Below are 18918 nucleotides of genomic sequence, written 5' to 3' on the forward strand. Positions count from 1 at the left end.
TTAATATGTATAACAAACATGAAGATGTGACACAAGGCGCCAAGAGCGCACTAAAATCCTGTCAATCCATTTTTCATTGGATTGTCTGCTCTAAATATATCACCAGGGGACCATTCATAAATGATGTTGGATATTGACAATAGGGGAACAGCGTCACGTAACGAGATAAAAACTAAAAATGAATTTTAGACGTATCAGCGGATCAGGGATAAAAAAAAGTACAACATTGTTTATGAATGGCCCCCAAACAAAGAATATTTCATAACGAATATCACGTAACATCGGTGACAGAGCATTTGGATCAAGGCCAAGTCCCCCCTGGGTCGTGCAAAACTGAGAAGCAACATCAATTTAAGCACAGATAGCAGACGTCCATTTATTTTCATTTTGTTTTGTTTTGTCTTTTCATTTGTTTCTCCTGCCATGATATGTGCGGATTGGTGCGGATGGAGCGTGACGGCCAAGGAAACGGAGAGCCAGTGGCCCAAACAGTTCAGGAACAGGAGGGAGGACTACGAACAAGGGAACGGACAACAGAGGAGAAATCGTTTACTTATTTATTATAACTACGATACTAATCACAATTATTTTGCTTTTCTTGTTTCGTTTCAGCAAACCAAAATCTAAACGGACTAGCACATACGAACAGTTAGGCTTTGTAGGTTCTCATCTTGACAGAGTCTAGATGGGCGGATAAACGTCTGCCAGAGGGTGGGCTGAGAAATGACAATGACACTGTACGAGATGGCGCTGGGCCTGTGGCCTTCGACTGGCATGGCCTATTCTCATTGATTCGGAAGTCTTCTTGGCTGGTTGGTAGATATGTGCTCCTACTCGCAAGTTGATCAATTTGCTTGGGTGGAAGACATGTAGATCCTACTAGCTGTCGACTCTTTTGATCGTGAGTATGAGGCTAGTTCAGGAAAGGAGTGCAGGACTGGCACCTAAGAGATAGTTAATTATTCAGGATTTGTTCTTATGATTATTAAACTCGATCAAGCACACCGGCTCTCAGAAATGATAAGCAACCCTTTCGGGTCGGTGTGGTCTGTTCGAGTCGAACCAGGCGGACATTCGTTTCGAGCAAACTTTATGTGGATAAATATTGCTTACGCCTTTATTGGCAGAGATTCTTTTTAACGAAATCCTAAAATACCTTCACTGGTATAGCTACTCAGGATAATAATAATAGAAAAATTAAGGGTTTGCCTGATCCATAATGTAATGAATATGTATATTGACTAGAACAGGGATAATCGAGTTATAAGATAGAGAAGAAACAGCACAGTTGTAGGAAAAGTATTCGCGAGTAAGGACTAATAATACTGCTAGTATGTGTACCGTTTCAATTAATAGTCGATTGATCCGCTTCGGACCTAGCAGACAAAAAGGAGATTAGGAAGAGACAGAAGCGGATTCAATGCGAAATTTGCCAACATGACGTTGACCTCAAGGCGATGGTAGGATGATTTTCCATAGGATGACAGACTAAATGACACGACGTTACACGCTCTAAACTTGCGCCAAATAGTTTGTATGTATGTATGAATGTAAGCCCGTATGTATGCCTGTATGCATGGATGTGTATAGGACCAATGTATCCCTGAGCAACATGAAAGGACACCTCAGAGCCGCCAAAACGCTCATGGGAAGCCGGGTGCGCGGTCATAGGTGTGACCATAAAGCACTGCACACACTGTCAAGTGCAACGGATAGACGGTAGGTGTACAGTTAATGCACATAGGTTGCAGAAATAGGTTGTTGAGACAGCCCGATTGCACACTGGTAAATAACAATAACAACAACAATATAACACAAAACGAGAGGAAAGTGTTCAACGCTTGTTATTAAAATATTGTGTGTTGTATAATTTTTTAAATAGTCCAAAAACTACTTCTAATGTGCATGATAATGGTGGTAGGAGCCTAGATATGATTGGGTTCTAATTTTTTCGAACCCAAGAGCTTGATGATTGAAAAACCCTAACCAGATCCGAGCCCGAAATTATACTATTTGAAAAACCCGAACCCGACCCGAGCATGAACATTTTGTACAATCCAAACCCGAGAATTTCAAAATTTAAAAACCCAGACCAAACCAGAAAATTTAAAATTTGACATCCAGAAAATTTTTAATTTTAGGCGCCCGAGCTGGAGTTCATCTAAGAATTATAGAATCACTCGAACCTGAAGGAGCATGTTACGCGTTCGGTTATATTACTGGCGAGTTTAATTCGCATTTATATCTACTATTACGTCGGATTTGTAATGTTCTGAGAAACTGATAAAACGTCGGAAAGTAGGATAAATCGGCGGCTAACTCATAGGAAAACAAAAAGCTTAATGATGACAGTTTCAAACAACCTTGCCCGTCGCACCAAATTTCTAATTTTGTATCGAAAATCATTCCTACAAGAGTAGTTTTGTAATAATTTATTAAATTAAGCTATAGCAATTGATAACTCGTATTCGACAGTTCACACGTCGTCACCCGCGTCAGTGGTTGGTCCGGTCCAACTTGTGTCGAAGGGTGTCAATCAATATTTTCTGACGCGTTCTTAATGTAGCGTTAGGACGATCGTCTATGATGGAGTATATAAATTCTTTTATGCTTCATATAGTACGGTATGCGCGCCAGTAGATGCTTCGATATTTTCGATGGAGTTCTCGGAACTTCTACAAATCCGCTAATGGCTTGAACAGAACGCACAATATTGCTGCGATCAATTGCTAAAGATCGTGGAAATTTATATATTTTCATGCAGCAATTTGGATCATGCAACTTCCCAGTCTGGAGACAATCTAACAGAAAGTGCATGTTTCATATTTGTACCACTGATTTGATAATGGCGCTAGTATACCATCACCATTTTAGTTGATTTGAGTTCATGACACTAATAATTATTGTGAGTGTTCAAATGAAAGGTGATAGCTCCAGTTATCAAATCTACTCATTTTTGTAAACAAATCTAGTGGAAACCTAGTTATAACTGTTTAAAGTTGTGGAGCTCTACAGACCATAAGCAGGAAAATAACCAGGCTGTTACACAATATAAGAAGTCGCATATGGTCACAGCAGGTCCTGTTGTGCTGCATGTTCTAGAACGAGTGGGAAGACATTCGATAGAATATTTACAATGTAGAGAAACGGATTAGGAAATAAATTAACGCGAAATATAAACGCCACAAGCCAGTATTAATCTGGTTTTTATTCACTGGTTACTTTTAACAGTAATCTGTAGTCGATTTATTATTACATGAACGCTGAATTTTGAAACTAAAAGGTGGAGATTGTTTTGCAAAACACTATTTACGCCTTTCATGGCGAATAGTTATGTATCAACGACAAATAAAATTCTGTTAATGTGCATCAGGTTGTCTAATAGCAATTGATATATCGCAATTTGTTCAATTTTATCGCTTTTGAAGAAGATTCGATCGATTATTTTAAACAACGCCCTACAAAAATTCTTCCACCTATACTAAATGCATTCGGTAAATGTAATGTTGAGACGTGTTTTTCCATAGAAATTCGGTCTCTCTTTTTATATCGAATCCTTCATTCGCAATTCATCTGATTAAATATAGTTGTTTAACGACTCGCATGTACCACACCATTGACATGAACGAAAAAAGTCGAGGAGAAAACTGCTACACACCCGAGTCGACAGTAATCTCAATGAGCAGCATCTACCATACTTTGCGTTTTTTGAACCAATAACTCGAAACAACCACTCCGCAACTGCGTTCCACCTAGCTCTGGTCCATCGTTAGACTATCCGCATTGTTGTTGCTCAGCACGGATGAATCTTTCTGCACTGATTCAAACAATGGCTGTAGCTCCGAAGAACTGCGAATCAGCGACAAAAATTCAGCTAAGTGTTGATTTTTATCTGCAACACCAAACAAATAATTATTGATAGAATCAATCAGACACAGTTAAAAAACAAACCTGCTTTGGGGATCTGTAGAAGTGCGGCTACGGCCCGAAGAGCGGATCGTTTTAATTCATCTTGTTTCTCATATTCCTGTTTGACTGAGTTGGCCTTCACCTTTAATGTGCAAGTAGCTCGCAGTGGATCTACAAATTGGTCAAGCTCTGAAAACAAAAACAATATGAGTAATTTAGCTATGGAACAAATCCGATGAATTGTTACTTTGAAGCACTGCAGAGGGACAAAGGACGGCTAGTCGAGCGGTCATCAGGTAGGTCAACATTTTGATGTCGTAGTGGTCTTTCAAACCTGCTTGCACATGTTCCAAAAATTGCATAATGTCCACCCTGTCAAGACCTTGTTCTAGTAATGTATACATGCACTCAAATGCGGCCTTCCGAATATCCAAGCCATCATCCACGGTATGCTTGAATGGACCCATCTCCACTTCTCGAATAAGATCCTTTTTCACCTTCGTCTCAGAATACAACTGAGGCAACAGCTCTGGAAGTAATTCACGAACCAAACTTGGCTTGTTATGTACAGCCGAATTAAATGCCACAAGCGCTACTCGACGTACAGCTGGCTCAGGATCTTGCAAAGCGAAAAGAAACTGTCCGATACACTGTCGTAGCAATGGATCAATCGATTGCGGTTGATCGGAGATGGTAAATTTGATTGCCGAAACAACAGCCGTACGCATCAGATGGCTATCGCTTCGTAGTGCCAGCTGCAATTGAGGCAGTAATTCTTCGGGATTAACAAGCACCAGTTTACCCAGACATTCAGCTACCACATTGCGCGAGCCTTCCTCGGAGCATTCGCAGTGTTTGAACAGCTGCTCCCAGATGGATGGTACCGACGGGAGAAGTTGTTCCAAGCCTTGTTTGGTAGTTGATAACGACGTGATAACTTCCTTGAGTGAATGGAGTAACAGGTATTGCCGCTTCGGTTGGGCTTCTATTTCATTCAGGATGAAGGGCAGATAGTGACTCAAGTTTCCTACGGCAATCGCTCCCAAAGCATGTGATGCTGCTCCTTTCACATCCTCCGAAGACGCTGAAAAGCAGTTCAGTATAATCTGTGCAAGTGAGTCGATTGCGTTGAGATTACTGAAAATGAAAATTAAATTGAGCTATAAGGTAAATTTTTCTCCCTTATGTCCGTAAATACTCACAAGTGCCTTCCAATTTCCCCAATGGTTAAAAGATAAAAAACTAAATGAGCATCGCTGCGTCTATTTTGAATTTCTCGAAGAAACTCGCGGGCCACGGTGACTGCTTCATTCGGTACCTGTAGCGTCAGGGCGGCAACACATTTAGCCAGCGAATGATACGCTTGCTTGTGGAGAGTTTGCCCTTGCTGTTGGCTGTACACAGGATGCATCAACATATTTAGCAAATGACGATAGCTGAGACCGGGTAAGTTTGCCTGTACCAAGGCCTGGAACAAATTCAACGTGCAGTTAAGAGCTGTTCCTTGCAGCAGCGGAGATCGAACCAGAATCATAACTTCTGGTAGAATCTGCTCGTGGACTCCAACCAGTGCCTGTGGCTGCTGGCGGGCTACGGATGTGAGTAGAACAAGCGAAAGCTGGGCAACGTGAAGATCAGCTTCACACAGCAATGGTGGCACTTCAGAGACGGCGTTACGTAGCAATGTCGGATCGATAAAGTGATTATAGTGAGTAACCAATGTGTCCAATAAAGTTAGTGAATTGAGTTTAAGGGCACGTTGATTTTTGCGTAGAAACGATCCCAACACTGGAACTACTTCTGCAATTATGGGACTAAGATTCACCCGCAGTGGAGAAGCTGCTATCATAGTTAGGGCTTTGACCGAACTCAGTCGAGTCACTTCGTTGCGCAGTCGTTCCATGAACAACGGTAAACAGGTGTTCAGTTCTTGCTGCAAAACATCACCCATGTTGGCGATAATTTGACCCATGCAGGCAATGGCACGCTCTTTGACTTCTTGGTCAACTTCGGGAGATCGGAGCCTCTGCAAGGTACTTGAATATAATGGCTGGACGTAGGGGGTGAAATCAAAACTGGTTTGTATATTCAGCGGGCGAATAACTTTCACCAATTGTTGCAAAACCATTAGTGCTTCGGTGGCGATTTTATAAAATGCATCGAAAACAGCAGCTTCGACTAACGGAACCAATGTCTTAATATGTGGGTGGAAAACGTGCGGGTTGTGTCCTGCCAACATGCAATGAACGAAACCAAGTGCATCAATCTTCATGTTAGATGTCGAATTTTTATCATTCAACGAGTAATGGATGCCACTCATTAACTGATCGATATGATTGGACAAAGCTCCGGGCAAAGCGTTTAATAACTCACGTAGCAGCAGAAAACAATCCTGACGAGTCTTGACAGATTTTTCTCTCATCAACGGTTGCACTGCCTTTACTATTATCGGTACTTGATCCTGCAGCATGCTTATGGAGCTCGGTACTTGTTCCATCGAGTCAGGATCATGAGCAATGTCATCACCAATGGGTCGAGTTGACTTCAACAGGGCAATATACGCGTGAAAGATGTCCGATTTAACATTCTCCTCGCGTTCTGCAAAAAATTATCGTAGAAATGGATCAAAAGTTTTCAAACATTTTGCCTTACCTTTAAACCTAGCTATCAATGCAGGCGACAGGGTCTTATAAAAATCCTCCAAAAGCTCATGTCTTGTTGAGATGACGGACTCCAAACACTTGGCTGCCGAACGACGCACCTTCCAACTCATGTCGTCATCATCACTATACTCTTCGCTATCGATATCTTCATCATCTTCCATATCCATGGCTACGCCACCATCCCCATCATCAGCCTCATAATTGTAGTTTGGATCATACGTAATGTACTTCAGACAGAGCTCAACAATCTGTAAATCGGAAAGATTGTTATATGCATTCACAATAATATAATTGTAAATCATACTGATGGGATATGCGGTAGGATCGCCTCCGGGCACCGCTGCACAAATGCTTCACAGGCCTGTAGGCAAAATTCACGCAACTCATCGTCATCACGGTGGCTGTATTGATTCAACAAGAACATGACCCGCTCGATATGGTTACACAAACGATGTCCCGCTTGTCGGCTGAAAATGAATATTTTATTTATAATTGATACTCTTTTAGCAGTGGCAACAAACAAACCAGATAGCAGCCAAGCATTGGATGTAAGTTCGCACCATTCCCTGGTTCTGAGGTTTCTCTAAACCGTCCAATAAATGCTCGATTACCTTGTTGTATGCATTATTGTTACAAGTTGTCAGGAGATGCGATAGTGCCACTATCGTACGCTTGCGGACTGCCTGACGAGCCGATCCCAGCTGGGGGACAAGCGCCTTCAGAATAAGCTCATGGAACGGAACCAATAAATCACCGAAACGCGACAGCAAATCGGATAGAATATCTAGCGCTTCTAACTGAACAGAGACGTCTTCCTTCTCGATAGCGTTACTCAACTTGCCGGTGATTCGTTGGCACACATTCGGTACAAGCGAATTTGAAGACTGCGGTAGTTCCGAGATGACCGTCTTGAGACCAATGCTGGAAATATCACGAAGCTGCTCGTTGTTCGATACCATATTAGCGCACAGTGAGTCGACTATTGTTTCCACCTGATTCTCCTTCACTTTATTTACCAATGGTCCCAGACTTCAATTTTGGAAAGTAAAATAAAAAATATTACATGTTGTATCGACAACACTCCAGGGCAAAACTCACCATTTGACAGCCAAATTCTGCACCTCACCATTTTTGTCCTCCAGCAAGCGCAGTACCATCCGAACGACCTTTTTCTCCGATTCATCATCTAACTTGATGCTGTCTTTCTGGAGCTCCGTCATCAGATCATTCGTCGCCATAAATCGGAAATCCTTGTCATTGGATGTCATCTGGGGATACAAGAAAAGATATTTTAAAATTATCGGCCGGCTACGCATAAGCATAAGAAATCGCCCGTGGTTGCTACTCCGTTACTGGCCAGAATCAATTGAGATTGCAAAATATTCATTGGAACAACATGCTTGGGAATAACATGATGAGCCACATTGTGCAATCTATATTGATCTTCCGGGAAAGGAAGGAATGTTAGTCCGATACATGTCACTGCTAGAGACCGAGGAATCCTCTGCATATCCAAATGTATCATGGGAAGGGGAGAGTTGTTAGTAAATATGCCAATAGCGATATCATGTAATAATAGTTCTGGGCAGCCGGCTGCCGAGAATTTGGGAAATTTTTCATTTGTTATATTATTACGATTGGCCAAATAAAAACTAGTTACCTAGTTACCTAGTTGGTCAAACAAGTACCAAATAAACATAGAAATTAGTCTGCTCAGTCCAAAGCAATGTCCGCTCGATTGTCAACACTCGGCAGATACGTCACCCTTACAACGCCATCAAAACAACAAACATTTAAAATTGCATACGACAAAATATGTGCGACATAGTGAAGCATATTATGTGTAATATGTTGCAAGTAGTAGCGGCCAGGCCTACTGTGCAGAGTTTGGTTTAAAAATTGTAGGGCAAACATGTCTAATACGCCCCCTTAAGCAAAAATAACTATATTTCAACAATCGACACTATGATCTCCGCACCAACTACTCTAATTTATTGTTATATTAGTTAGAAATTAGTACCCGTTTCATTTATTATTAAAGACATCATGATACAAGTTTTATTAAACATTTTTCAAAGATGCCTAAATTCTAGTTTTCTCTTTCACCCAAGGCAAAATGCCCCCGGTTACAGTGTAATATGCCCCACAACAAGAGGATGGTATGCCCCACAGCAATCGGTGAGTATGCCCCACAACAATAAGTGAGGCGTTTGAGCCGGCGATGAGCTCTTGTGAATGGATGAATAATTCTACAACAACTAAAACTAAGATAGTAACTATAATATTCTAGTAAGCTACAAGAAATAGTTCTATCAAATCCAACTGTTTCTAATTGGTTGTAATGCTATTGGGAAAAGTGGGAGCTTACAGCAAAATAGCTCTTTTGAAACTTTTGTGTACATTGTTTTGCGACATATATACCAAACTAACTTAGTACGTTGATTTCATGAAACGATACTGTTATCAGTCATTTTTACTTTTTATATAAGTCCTGGAAATTGAAAAGGGGCATTTTGCCCCAGTGAAATGATAAGTTCTGCGTTTGAGATGTACTTCCCCCGGTTGCCAGACGAATACCTGTAATTATTACTTGTATGTATGAATCTAATGTTCAGTCCTGGGTGGTGTATGCGTGGAAGGTGTGGTTTTTAGCGTTCGAGTCCAGGAGTGCATATCTGTCTGGGTTAGCGTGGGCGTTTACTAATTGTGTAATAGTGTGATCGCTAAAGGCTCGAGCATATGAATGCCAGCGTGTCTCCAACTTTGCGTGCATAAATCCGGTTTTAGATCCGTGTTGCCATTCGCACATTCACGTATATTCTCGAACGATCGCGCGCGGACCGTGAATCTAATAATTGATTTTCAGTGTATGGTAGAGAAACGTGTTGTCTAGTGAATATGAGCATCATTCCCGATCGGTCCAACTGAAGGCATGAGTCTAGGCTGATCGAGAGTAGAGAATTCCGAACGTAGCCGGTCTATGATCGCGCGAGTGGTGGGTTAATGCTTGACACCGCGGTTGTAAAGTTATAGGTGCTGAAAAGTTCACTTAAGTAAAGGGGTGTTTTCGAAATTGCGAGCGTAGGTGTGTGTGGATGATTGAAATTGTAATGTAAGTTCGCGTTTTTGACCAGGTTTGTGTTATCGCGAAAGTTAGGGGCGTTTGCACGTTTTGGATGTGAATGTATATGGGAGAATATGCAATTGACTGTGCTAGTGAATATCAGTATGAACCCAACTCAAGATACAGTAATAAAAGGAAAAATAACATGCCGAATGTTTCTTTTTTTAGGTCACTATCCGTGCATTGAAGAATGCCCAAAAACTCTGAACTAGGCCCCGTCGAGTCCAGTCTGTCCGTCTCGTCCTGTCGTGTCTGGGGTTTCCAGGTTACATGCATTCACCAGATGAGACTAGCTTATGTCAGCTTACTTGGGCACTGGTTTCGTAGAATCGAGGCGATCATCGAAATGATAAATCCTACGAGTGAATGCACTTGGCCCAGTCACCTGTCAAGCATTTGTGTATTTGTGTGTGTTGAGATATGTGTAGAGCCTGTAAATAATATTTTAATACGAATATTTTATACTTCAAAACAAGAAATGTGTAATATACTACTTGCAGTTTGTTGATCGTTCCTACTTATCTGATACCGTCGAGTATGAGAATACATATCCATTGTTCTAAAACCTGGCGACGTCCGATGGCAGAGAAGAATCATTGTTGGCAGCAATGTTGCTCTTCTTGGATGTATGAGCTCAAAAAGGTCATCACAAGAAAATAACGCATGAGACCGAAAATAAATAAAAAAATAAAATAAAGAGAAGAGTTAGTATTGTTATTGAGTATTAATAATATGCCGATTTTTTTCGAGAGTTGTCCTACTGGAACTGTAGAGCTAATTGATTTAATTAAGGCATGGACCTAGACTTCTGGAATCGGGGATAGAGACTTCCGGACGCGAACGATTCATGAATGCGCGAGTGCGGGGGACTGTAGGTTCACGCTTGAGACTGCGTTTGAGTGATTACAAGTGCCGAGACGTTCATATTATCACCGGGATGTTATAATGTCTGGAAGAGCGCGAGTATGGGTTGCGTGGATGGTCGCGAAGGGCTCAAGCATTTTGATATTTTTTTTTGTCGCGTGTATGTGACTTTGCATTCGATTTTTATGTAGTTTCGCGGGAACACGGGCATTTGGAGGTTCACTCTCGAGACCGGGATTGTTAATTTATAAGTGCTAAACCATTCACTTAGTCACCAGGGTGTTATACTTTTTACGAGATCGTGGGTGTAGTCGTGCGTGGATGATCGAGAAGGACTCGAGCGTTTGTGTGTGGACGTTTTTGTCGCATGTGCTAGTATGTAACTTCGCGTGGACACATTATTTTTATAAGCGTGTGGCCATTCGCATGTTCGCGTATTCTTCAACGATCGCACATGGACGTCTTGTCTAGTTTTTATTTCTATTGGTCCAACTAAAGGCATGAATTTGGGCTGCTACGATCAAGGGCGGAGACTTCCGGACGTGACCGATTCATGATTGCGCGAGCTTAGGTTCTTAGGTTCCAACGTTCACCTAATCAATCGGGGTGTTTGAATATTGGCGAGATCGCGGGCGTTCGTATTTGTGACCAGGTTTGTGTTATCGCGTAGACCACGTTTGTACGTTTGGAATGAGGTGCCTGCAGAAAGAATTGGGCCCTAAACCCACATTGTATATTATTTGACCATGGCAGTGGATAATAAAGGTCGCCAAGTTAAGTACTAAAATTGATCACAATGTAGCTTAACTAAAAAGAAAATAATCGTATCCCAAGTTTATGTGATATAATCACTGTAATACTGCTTTGGTGGAAAAGCCCCCGGACCACATCAAGGTACAGTATCATGCCGAGGGTATTATACCTTTTTACCTTTTTACCCTTTATTATTCCTTTAATGAATAATATAACTAGCGAATCCCCTCGGCATGATACTGTACCTTGATGTGGTCCGGGGGCTTTTCCACCAAAGCAGTATTACAGTGATTATATCACATAAACTTGGGATACGATTATTTTCTTTTTAGTTAAGCTACATTGTGATCAATTTTAGTACTTAACTTGGCGACCTTTATTATCCACTGCCATGGTCAAATAATATACAATGTGGGTTTTGGGCCCAATTCTCTCTACAGGCACCTCATTCCAAACGTACAAACGTGGCCTACGCGATAACACAAACCTGGTCACAAATACGAACGCCCGCGATCTCGCCAATATTCTAACACCCCGACTGATTAGGTGAACGTTGGAACCTAAGAACCTAAGCTCGCGCAATCATGAATCGGTCACGTCCGGAAGTCTCCGCCCTTGATCATAGCAGCCCAAATTCATGCCTTTAGTTGGACCAATAGAAATAAAAACTAGACAAGACGTCCATGTGCAATCGTTGAAGAATACACGAACATGCGAATGGCCACACGCTTATAAAAATAATGTGTCCACGCGAAGTTACATACTAGCACACGCGACAAAAACGTCCACATACAAACGCTCGAGTCCTTCTCGATCATCCACGCACGACTACACCCACGATCTCGTAAAAAGTATAACACCCTGGTGACTAAGTGAATGGTTTAGCACTTATAAATTAACAATCCCGGTCTCGAGAGTGAACCTCCAAATGCCTGTGTTCGCGCGAAACTACATAAAAATCGAATGCAAAGTCACATACATACACGCGACAAAAAAAATATCAAAATGCTTGAGCCCTTCGCGACCATCCACGCAACCTATACTCGCGCTCTTTCAGACATTATAACATCCCGGTGATAATATGAACGTCGCGGCACTTGTAATCACTCAAACGCAGTCTCAAGCGTGAACCTACAGTCCCCCGCACTGGCGCATTCATGAATCGTTCGCGTCCGGAAGTCTCTATCCCCGATTCCAGAAGTCTAGGTCCATGCCTTAATTAAATCAATTAGCTCTACAGTTCCAGCAGGACAACTCTCGAAAAAAATCGGCATATTATTAATACTCAATAACAATACTAACTCTTCTCTTTATTTTATTTTTTTAATTTATTTTCGGTCTCATGCGTCATTTTCTTGTGATGACCTATTTGAGCTCATACATCCAAGAAGAGCAACATTGCTGCCAACAATGATTCTTCTCTGCCATCGGACGTCGCCAGGTTTTAGAACAATGGATATGTATTCTCATACTCGATGGTATCAGATAAGTAGGAACGATCAACAAACTGCAAATAGTATATTACACATTTCTTGTTTTAAAGTATAAGATATTCGTATTAAAATATTATTTACAGGCTCCACACATATCTCAACATACACAAATACACAAATGCTTGACAGGTGACTGGGCCAAGTGCATTCACTCGTAGGATCTATCATTTCGATGATCGCCTCGATTCCACGAAACCAGTGCACAAGTAAGCTGACATAAGCTAGTCTCATCTGGTGAATGCATGTAACCTGGAAACCCCAGACACGACATAACGAGACGGACAGACTGGACTCGACGGGGCCTAGTTCAGAGTTTTTGAGCATTCTTCAATGCACGGTTATTGACCTAAAAAAAGAAACATTCGGCATGTTATTTTTCATACTGATATTCACTAGCACAGTCAATTGCATATTCTCCCATATACATTCACATCCAAAACGTGCAAACGCCCCTAACTTTCGCGATAACACAAACCTGGTCAAAAACGCGAACTTACATTACAATTTCAATCATCCACACACACACCTACGCTCGCAATTTCGCCAACACCCCTTTACTTAAGTGAACTTTTCAGCACCTATAACTTTACGACCGCGGTCTCAAGCATTAACCCACCACTCGCGCGATCATAGACCGGCTACGTTCGGAATTCTCTACTCTCGATCAGCCTAGACTCATGCCTTCAGTTGGACCGATCGGGAATGATGCTCATATTCACTAGACAACACGTTTCTCTACCATACACTGAAGGTTGATTATTAGATTCACGGTCCGCGCGCGATCGTTCGGGAATACACGTGAATGTGCGAATGGCAACACGGATCTGAAACCGGATTTATGCACGCAAAGTTGGAGACACGCTGGCATTCATATGCTCGAGCCTTTAGCGATCACACTATTACACAATTAGTAAACGCCCACGCTAACCCAGACAGATATGCACTCCTGGACTCGAACGCTAAAAACCACACCTTCCACGCATACACCACCCAGGACTGAACATTAGATTCATACATACAAAGCAACAAGTAATAATTACAGGTATACGTCTGGCAACCGGGGGAAGTACATCTCAAACGCAGAACTTATCATTTCAATGATGGCCTTGGATCTGCGTTGCCTGTGTTCAAGGCACCATAGCTTTGTCCGTCAGGTCAAGGATGTATGAAACCCGCTAGCCACCACCCTCGGCCCTAGCTGCCCATAAAGGGATAAAAAAAAAAAAATGAATAATATAACTAGCGAATCAATGTGAATCTTGAACGGGGAAGAAACTAGCACAACCGTACCGACCGTTTCAGTTTAAAGGGGATATGATAAATCGTTGGGAGTGACTAGGCTAAGAAGGTTAATGTCACTCCTTTGGTCCTTTGGGATGAGACGGATAGCGCCTTTACTCGCTCTTATGGACGACTTCACCCAGTAAATACGTTCTATAATAAGATACTGGGACCGCGCCTATGGTCAGCAATTGGAAATCACTCAGATTATTAGTGATACAACATCCTGATGCGGCAAACAATTAAACGGGGCCTGCCACAAAAGATGAAAAGACAGGACTGGAGGTATCCAACGGGGAAAAACGATCGGAAATGGTGAGTGAAGCTAAGCAATCATGTGAAAAAAAATTCACCACCCAGAGGCGAGACTCGAACCCGCAACCTTTGAGACTCCGGCCCAATGCACTAACCCTTATGCTATCCCTGGGTATGGTGACATCCCAGAAAGAACATATGATTATCCCACTGGCGACGGTGATCGATGGGTAATGAACTAAAAATTAGACATCAAACGATTATAAAAACCCGGGCCTTGGTATCTAGCGGGGAAATTAAATAGATCAAATATGTTGGGGTGATCAGCTGCCGTTGTGTGATTCCTCGCTTTGCAGGCAGGGTACGATCACCGGGTTCGAGTCTCGCCTCTGGGTGGTGAATTTTTTTTCACATGATTGCTTAGCTTCACTCACCATTTCCGATCGTTTTTCCCCGTTGGATACCTCCAGTCCTAAATAAGGTATTGGCACTTAAGCCAAAAGACCAAAAAAATTGAATTATTAGTTTATGAAAAGACCAAGAGGGTGATGTGACGTCATATTTTCGTAGCCAACATAAGAGCTTTGCTTGTAACAAAATGAACGAAACTTATTTTTAATACGAACGAGGAGCACTTTAGTTTACATCAAATCAGTTAAAGTGTTCATTGTTTTCTTTTGTTTACTGCTACTATTGTTTTTTAATGACATTTTAAGCGATTTTGACGTTGTCAAACTGAATCCCATCCATCGGTTGAAAAACGATGTTGGCTATTGTCAAACTCTGTAAGTAGAGATAGGAATGCCAGTTACCTGGAAAAGACAGGTTGCAGTGGAATATAAATATGTAATATGTACATGGACTGACGTCAGTTAGGGTTCAAGGGACTCGGTGTTGGGTGGCAAAAACGGCATCAGAATACTAGGTGCAAGATATAAAATGCAAGCAAATACTCCCTTATCAAACAGACGTCTTAGGCTTGTTCAAGATGGCTTCATCTGATATTCCTGGTATCCTTCTAGATGACAACGCCCATATTTAAATTACAAAAGAAACAGTCTCTTCCGTTGTAACCCTTGTTGAAGGGTATAGGCGAGAGCTTCATCAGGAGCAACTTCCACAATTTTTCCGAATGATCACAAAACTTCAAGTACTACAAATACCCGCTCCAACGTTCCAAACACAATTGCAGCAAATAGATATGAAATAAAGTTAGCCTCACAATTCACTTGGTGCATCACGTTTTTCGAAAAAAAAGAATGAAAATTTAAAATTGCATCCGACAAAATATGTGCTTAAAAATACTTTAAAAATAATAAAATGAAGACTACTAATTATTTGCAACAAAATAAGAGCGGAGAAAAATAGTTGCATAACCAAAGTGATTCACTGCACTGTTGACGGATCACCTAACTAAAATTGCTAATAAGAGACGGGGACGAGAAAAGCTGACCACCGTCCCAATCCGAAGAGAACAATTAGGGAAATTATAGTTAAACCCGACACCTTAAGCTTAACAATTTTTCTGGGTGACCACAAAACCAATAAAATTATAATTTTTACGCAGAATTCTTCAGGAACTTCTTAATAAGGCATAAATTTGTCAACGCTTCAAAAAATTAATTTCATTAAGAATTATTGGTTGCAAAACTTGGAAAGCAAAGTGTCTTCTTTTAGGCAATGCGTGTAAAACCGACGCCGCATAGGGGTAAGATCGACACTCCCGATAATTTATTTTCCCTCCACTTTTCTATTAAAAATGTGATTAATGCGTGAATAATAAAGAGTGAGTATGTGTGATGCAAACATGTGCTTTTTGTAGCTTCATCATGTACTGAAAGGAAGAGATATAGTTCGAAAGCGCACACGCAGAAAAAAATTTGCAGGTTCAATAATAATATGGATTAAATTAAATAAATAAAATTATTGGTCGGGAGACAATAAATTTATTTTTGAATTCAATAAAATTTATTTAATGTTTCAATAAAACAATTTATTGTTCACTTTATTAATATTTTTTTATTGAAGCTAAACTTTTTTATTGAAAGCAAAAATGTATGGTCGTTCTAATAAAGAAATATTTTCGAAACAATAAGGTTGTTGGTTAATGTGATACACAATAAATTAATGGGTTCAATAACACATATTTTGAGTTTAAATGGGCTAAATTTTCCTGCGCGTAGTGTTATAAAAAAAGTATTTTATGCTACAGGATTATTTCTTGATATGGATCTTGTGCTTTTAACGCGCGAAACGGTTTAGTCCAATTTTTATTGCACATATGAGTAGTTAATGAAAAATGGACGATAATTACAAATTTTCTTCTTTTTCGCCATCTTTCTTTTACCTACCAGCATCGTTTGCCAGCATGAAATTCAGAAACATCAGAACTTTTCATGCTGGCAATTACCAGCAGCTGATAAGCATTTACATTATGCTGGTAGCACGCTGGTTGACAGCATGAAGATGGCAACCAGCACTAATGTAAACGGTCAATAATGTAAACTAGGCATATCGAAGGAAGGCGTGACAACAAATCTCGACATAAATTCATATAAAATGACAGATTCGAGCAAACCTAAGGTAACTCTAATCTGTCATTTTATATGAACTAAATTCTAAAACGATTAGCATTAGTATGAGACAGCAAAAACGCAAACGTAAAGCCACAGAGAACAGACATATGAGATAGAACAAACTTTCCTGAAAAACATGTGTAAACATTTAAATAAAAATACGTTGAAAATCACCATCGCATACAGGTTTGCATGCGTGAGTCACCATTGTATTCAAGTTTGCATACAAGTCCCGTATAGCGATTGCTGGCCGATCAAAGCGCCGACCAGTGGCAAGTTGCTACTTGCCGTTGTCAGTGGTAAAGCGTTAGAATCGAGTGGCACATTTTTCAAAATTTGCAAAATCCATATAAAATTGAGTTTGAGTGAACCTGGGGTGGCATTACGCATCTCGAAACGAAAGGAATTTTTATGCAAGCTTGCATGAAAAAGTCGATTCGAAATGGTTCCACTGGAACGACTTGAATCTAGAAAGGGATCATCCATTAATGACGTAGCCTTATATGGGGGAGGGGGGAGTTTGGCATTTTGTGATGATGTGTGACGACGGGGAGGGTAGGGGGTCTAACATCGCTTTTCATTTTTTTTTTAATTTCGGGGGCAGGGAGGGGGATAGTTACCGTCAAGCTACGTAATTATCCCGGGGGGGGGGGGGGGGGTATTTAGTGGTTTGTGACGAAATGCTACGATGGGGGAGGGGGTGTTGAAAATTACTCAAAAAATGCTACGTCATTTATGGATGGTCCCAAATGAAATCAGCAAAATATTACGCGATGCAAGTAAAACTGTCGAAATAGCTATACCTTGTCATTGTATACACTTTCAAATATTAAAAACAATAGTTCGATGTAAATAGTCACTAACACATGACCGTGGACAATAGTTGACAAAAAAAAATATTAATTATAAATATCACCAATGACATTGCAATATTTACAAAATTCAGAAGAGTATTAGGCGCAGCACCAACTTCTCGAAACGTATCTTGCGATCTCTTATTATTGTAATAATGAAGAATATTTTAGGATCAATGTTCCACATTTGAAATCTTTCGTGGTTGGGCCTCAATGAATTCCGAAACGCAATATTTGTTTCTTTTTCTTTTGTATATAAAGAACCTGATAATCTCATTACGACTAAACCTTCCAGACATGTCATGGCATCATTCAAAACATCAGTCACCTAGTAAGGCATATTAAAATCGAATTCTCGAATCGAGTGACAGCAGAACCTACAAAAATAGTCACGAAATATCCTACCTCCCCCAACAAACCAACCGGAGTTGAATCCCGGGACAAAAAATGCAACCTTCAAAGAGGAATGATTTTTTGTTTCGTACCTTTTCGAGCAAATTTGCAATCTGATACGACGCCATCGTTGTGCTTTTTTGCACCTTCCCGATAATTTTGGACTACGAGACAACTTTTATTCAATTACACAACACAGCAACTAACTTTTCCAGCAGTTTTAATGCTATTTTAAACAAAATTTGCTTGATTTCTGGGCACTTTTCACAACTGCTCTCGAATGACGTTCCGACGAAAACGCAATGAAAAAATTAAATTCTGCTTGCTGATGAGATGCAGCGCACCGGTCAGTACAAAACACACACACAATCTTGTCCGTTCAGAGTTGCCAGAACAACGTGGCAAGGTTTCTGACAATCCCCAGTACAAAATTGATGGCGAGTTTGATTGATACACTCCAAATAATTTGACTGTACACGGAAACGAAAAACTACCTAAAATTGAGTTCCTTTGACTCAATCTCGTGGTATCGTGGGGGAACTTAAAATTAGGTAAACCGTGTTTCCATTTAACCACGGCAAAAATTACAACTCATTGATAGGTTTTTTATACTCAAATTTAAGTTGAATTTACCTAATTTTGAGTTCACCCCAAACAACTCAAAAGTACCTTCCTCCACGGAAGACCTCGACTGAGTCGAATCTCTCTTTTTGTTTTTGACAACACTAATAAGTGCGAAAGCGACGCACAACT

At 40.8% G+C, this 18918-nt stretch overlaps 1 protein-coding gene across 1 annotated transcript; it reads right to left on the reverse strand.

Moving 5' to 3' along the window:
• Positions 1-3176: 3176 nt before the first annotated feature.
• LOC131681864 (cullin-associated NEDD8-dissociated protein 1) lies at positions 3177-18548 on the reverse strand. The gene is made up of 9 exons (XM_058962931.1): positions 18258-18548; positions 7671-7840; positions 7098-7601; positions 6877-7039; positions 6562-6820; positions 5112-6507; positions 4157-5046; positions 3952-4098; positions 3177-3892 (listed from the first exon to the last, which is right to left on the reverse strand). Exons 1-9 carry the CDS (start codon positions 18291-18293, stop codon positions 3753-3755), a joined length of 3705 nt encoding a protein of 1234 aa, XP_058818914.1. The 5' UTR covers positions 18294-18548; the 3' UTR covers positions 3177-3752.
• Positions 18549-18918: the final 370 nt, after the last annotated feature.

This window comes from Topomyia yanbarensis, chromosome 2 (assembly GCF_030247195.1).
Source record: "Topomyia yanbarensis strain Yona2022 chromosome 2, ASM3024719v1, whole genome shotgun sequence".
NCBI classification, from domain to species: Eukaryota; Metazoa; Arthropoda; class Insecta; order Diptera; family Culicidae; genus Topomyia; species Topomyia yanbarensis.

Excerpts from the sequence above, each read along its gene's own strand:
- LOC131681864 (XM_058962931.1), bottom strand. The coding sequence starts at position 18,293 with ATGGCGTCGTATCAGATTGCAAATTTGCTCGAAAAG. Across the intron at positions 7,841-18,257 it reads TTGCAAATTTGCTCGAAAAG|ATGACATCCAATGACAAGGA; the intron begins GTACGAAACAAA and ends TTGTATCCCCAG. Across the intron at positions 3,893-3,951 it reads TCTACAGATCCCCAAAGCAG|ATAAAAATCAACACTTAGCT; the intron begins GTTTGTTTTTTA and ends TTGGTGTTGCAG.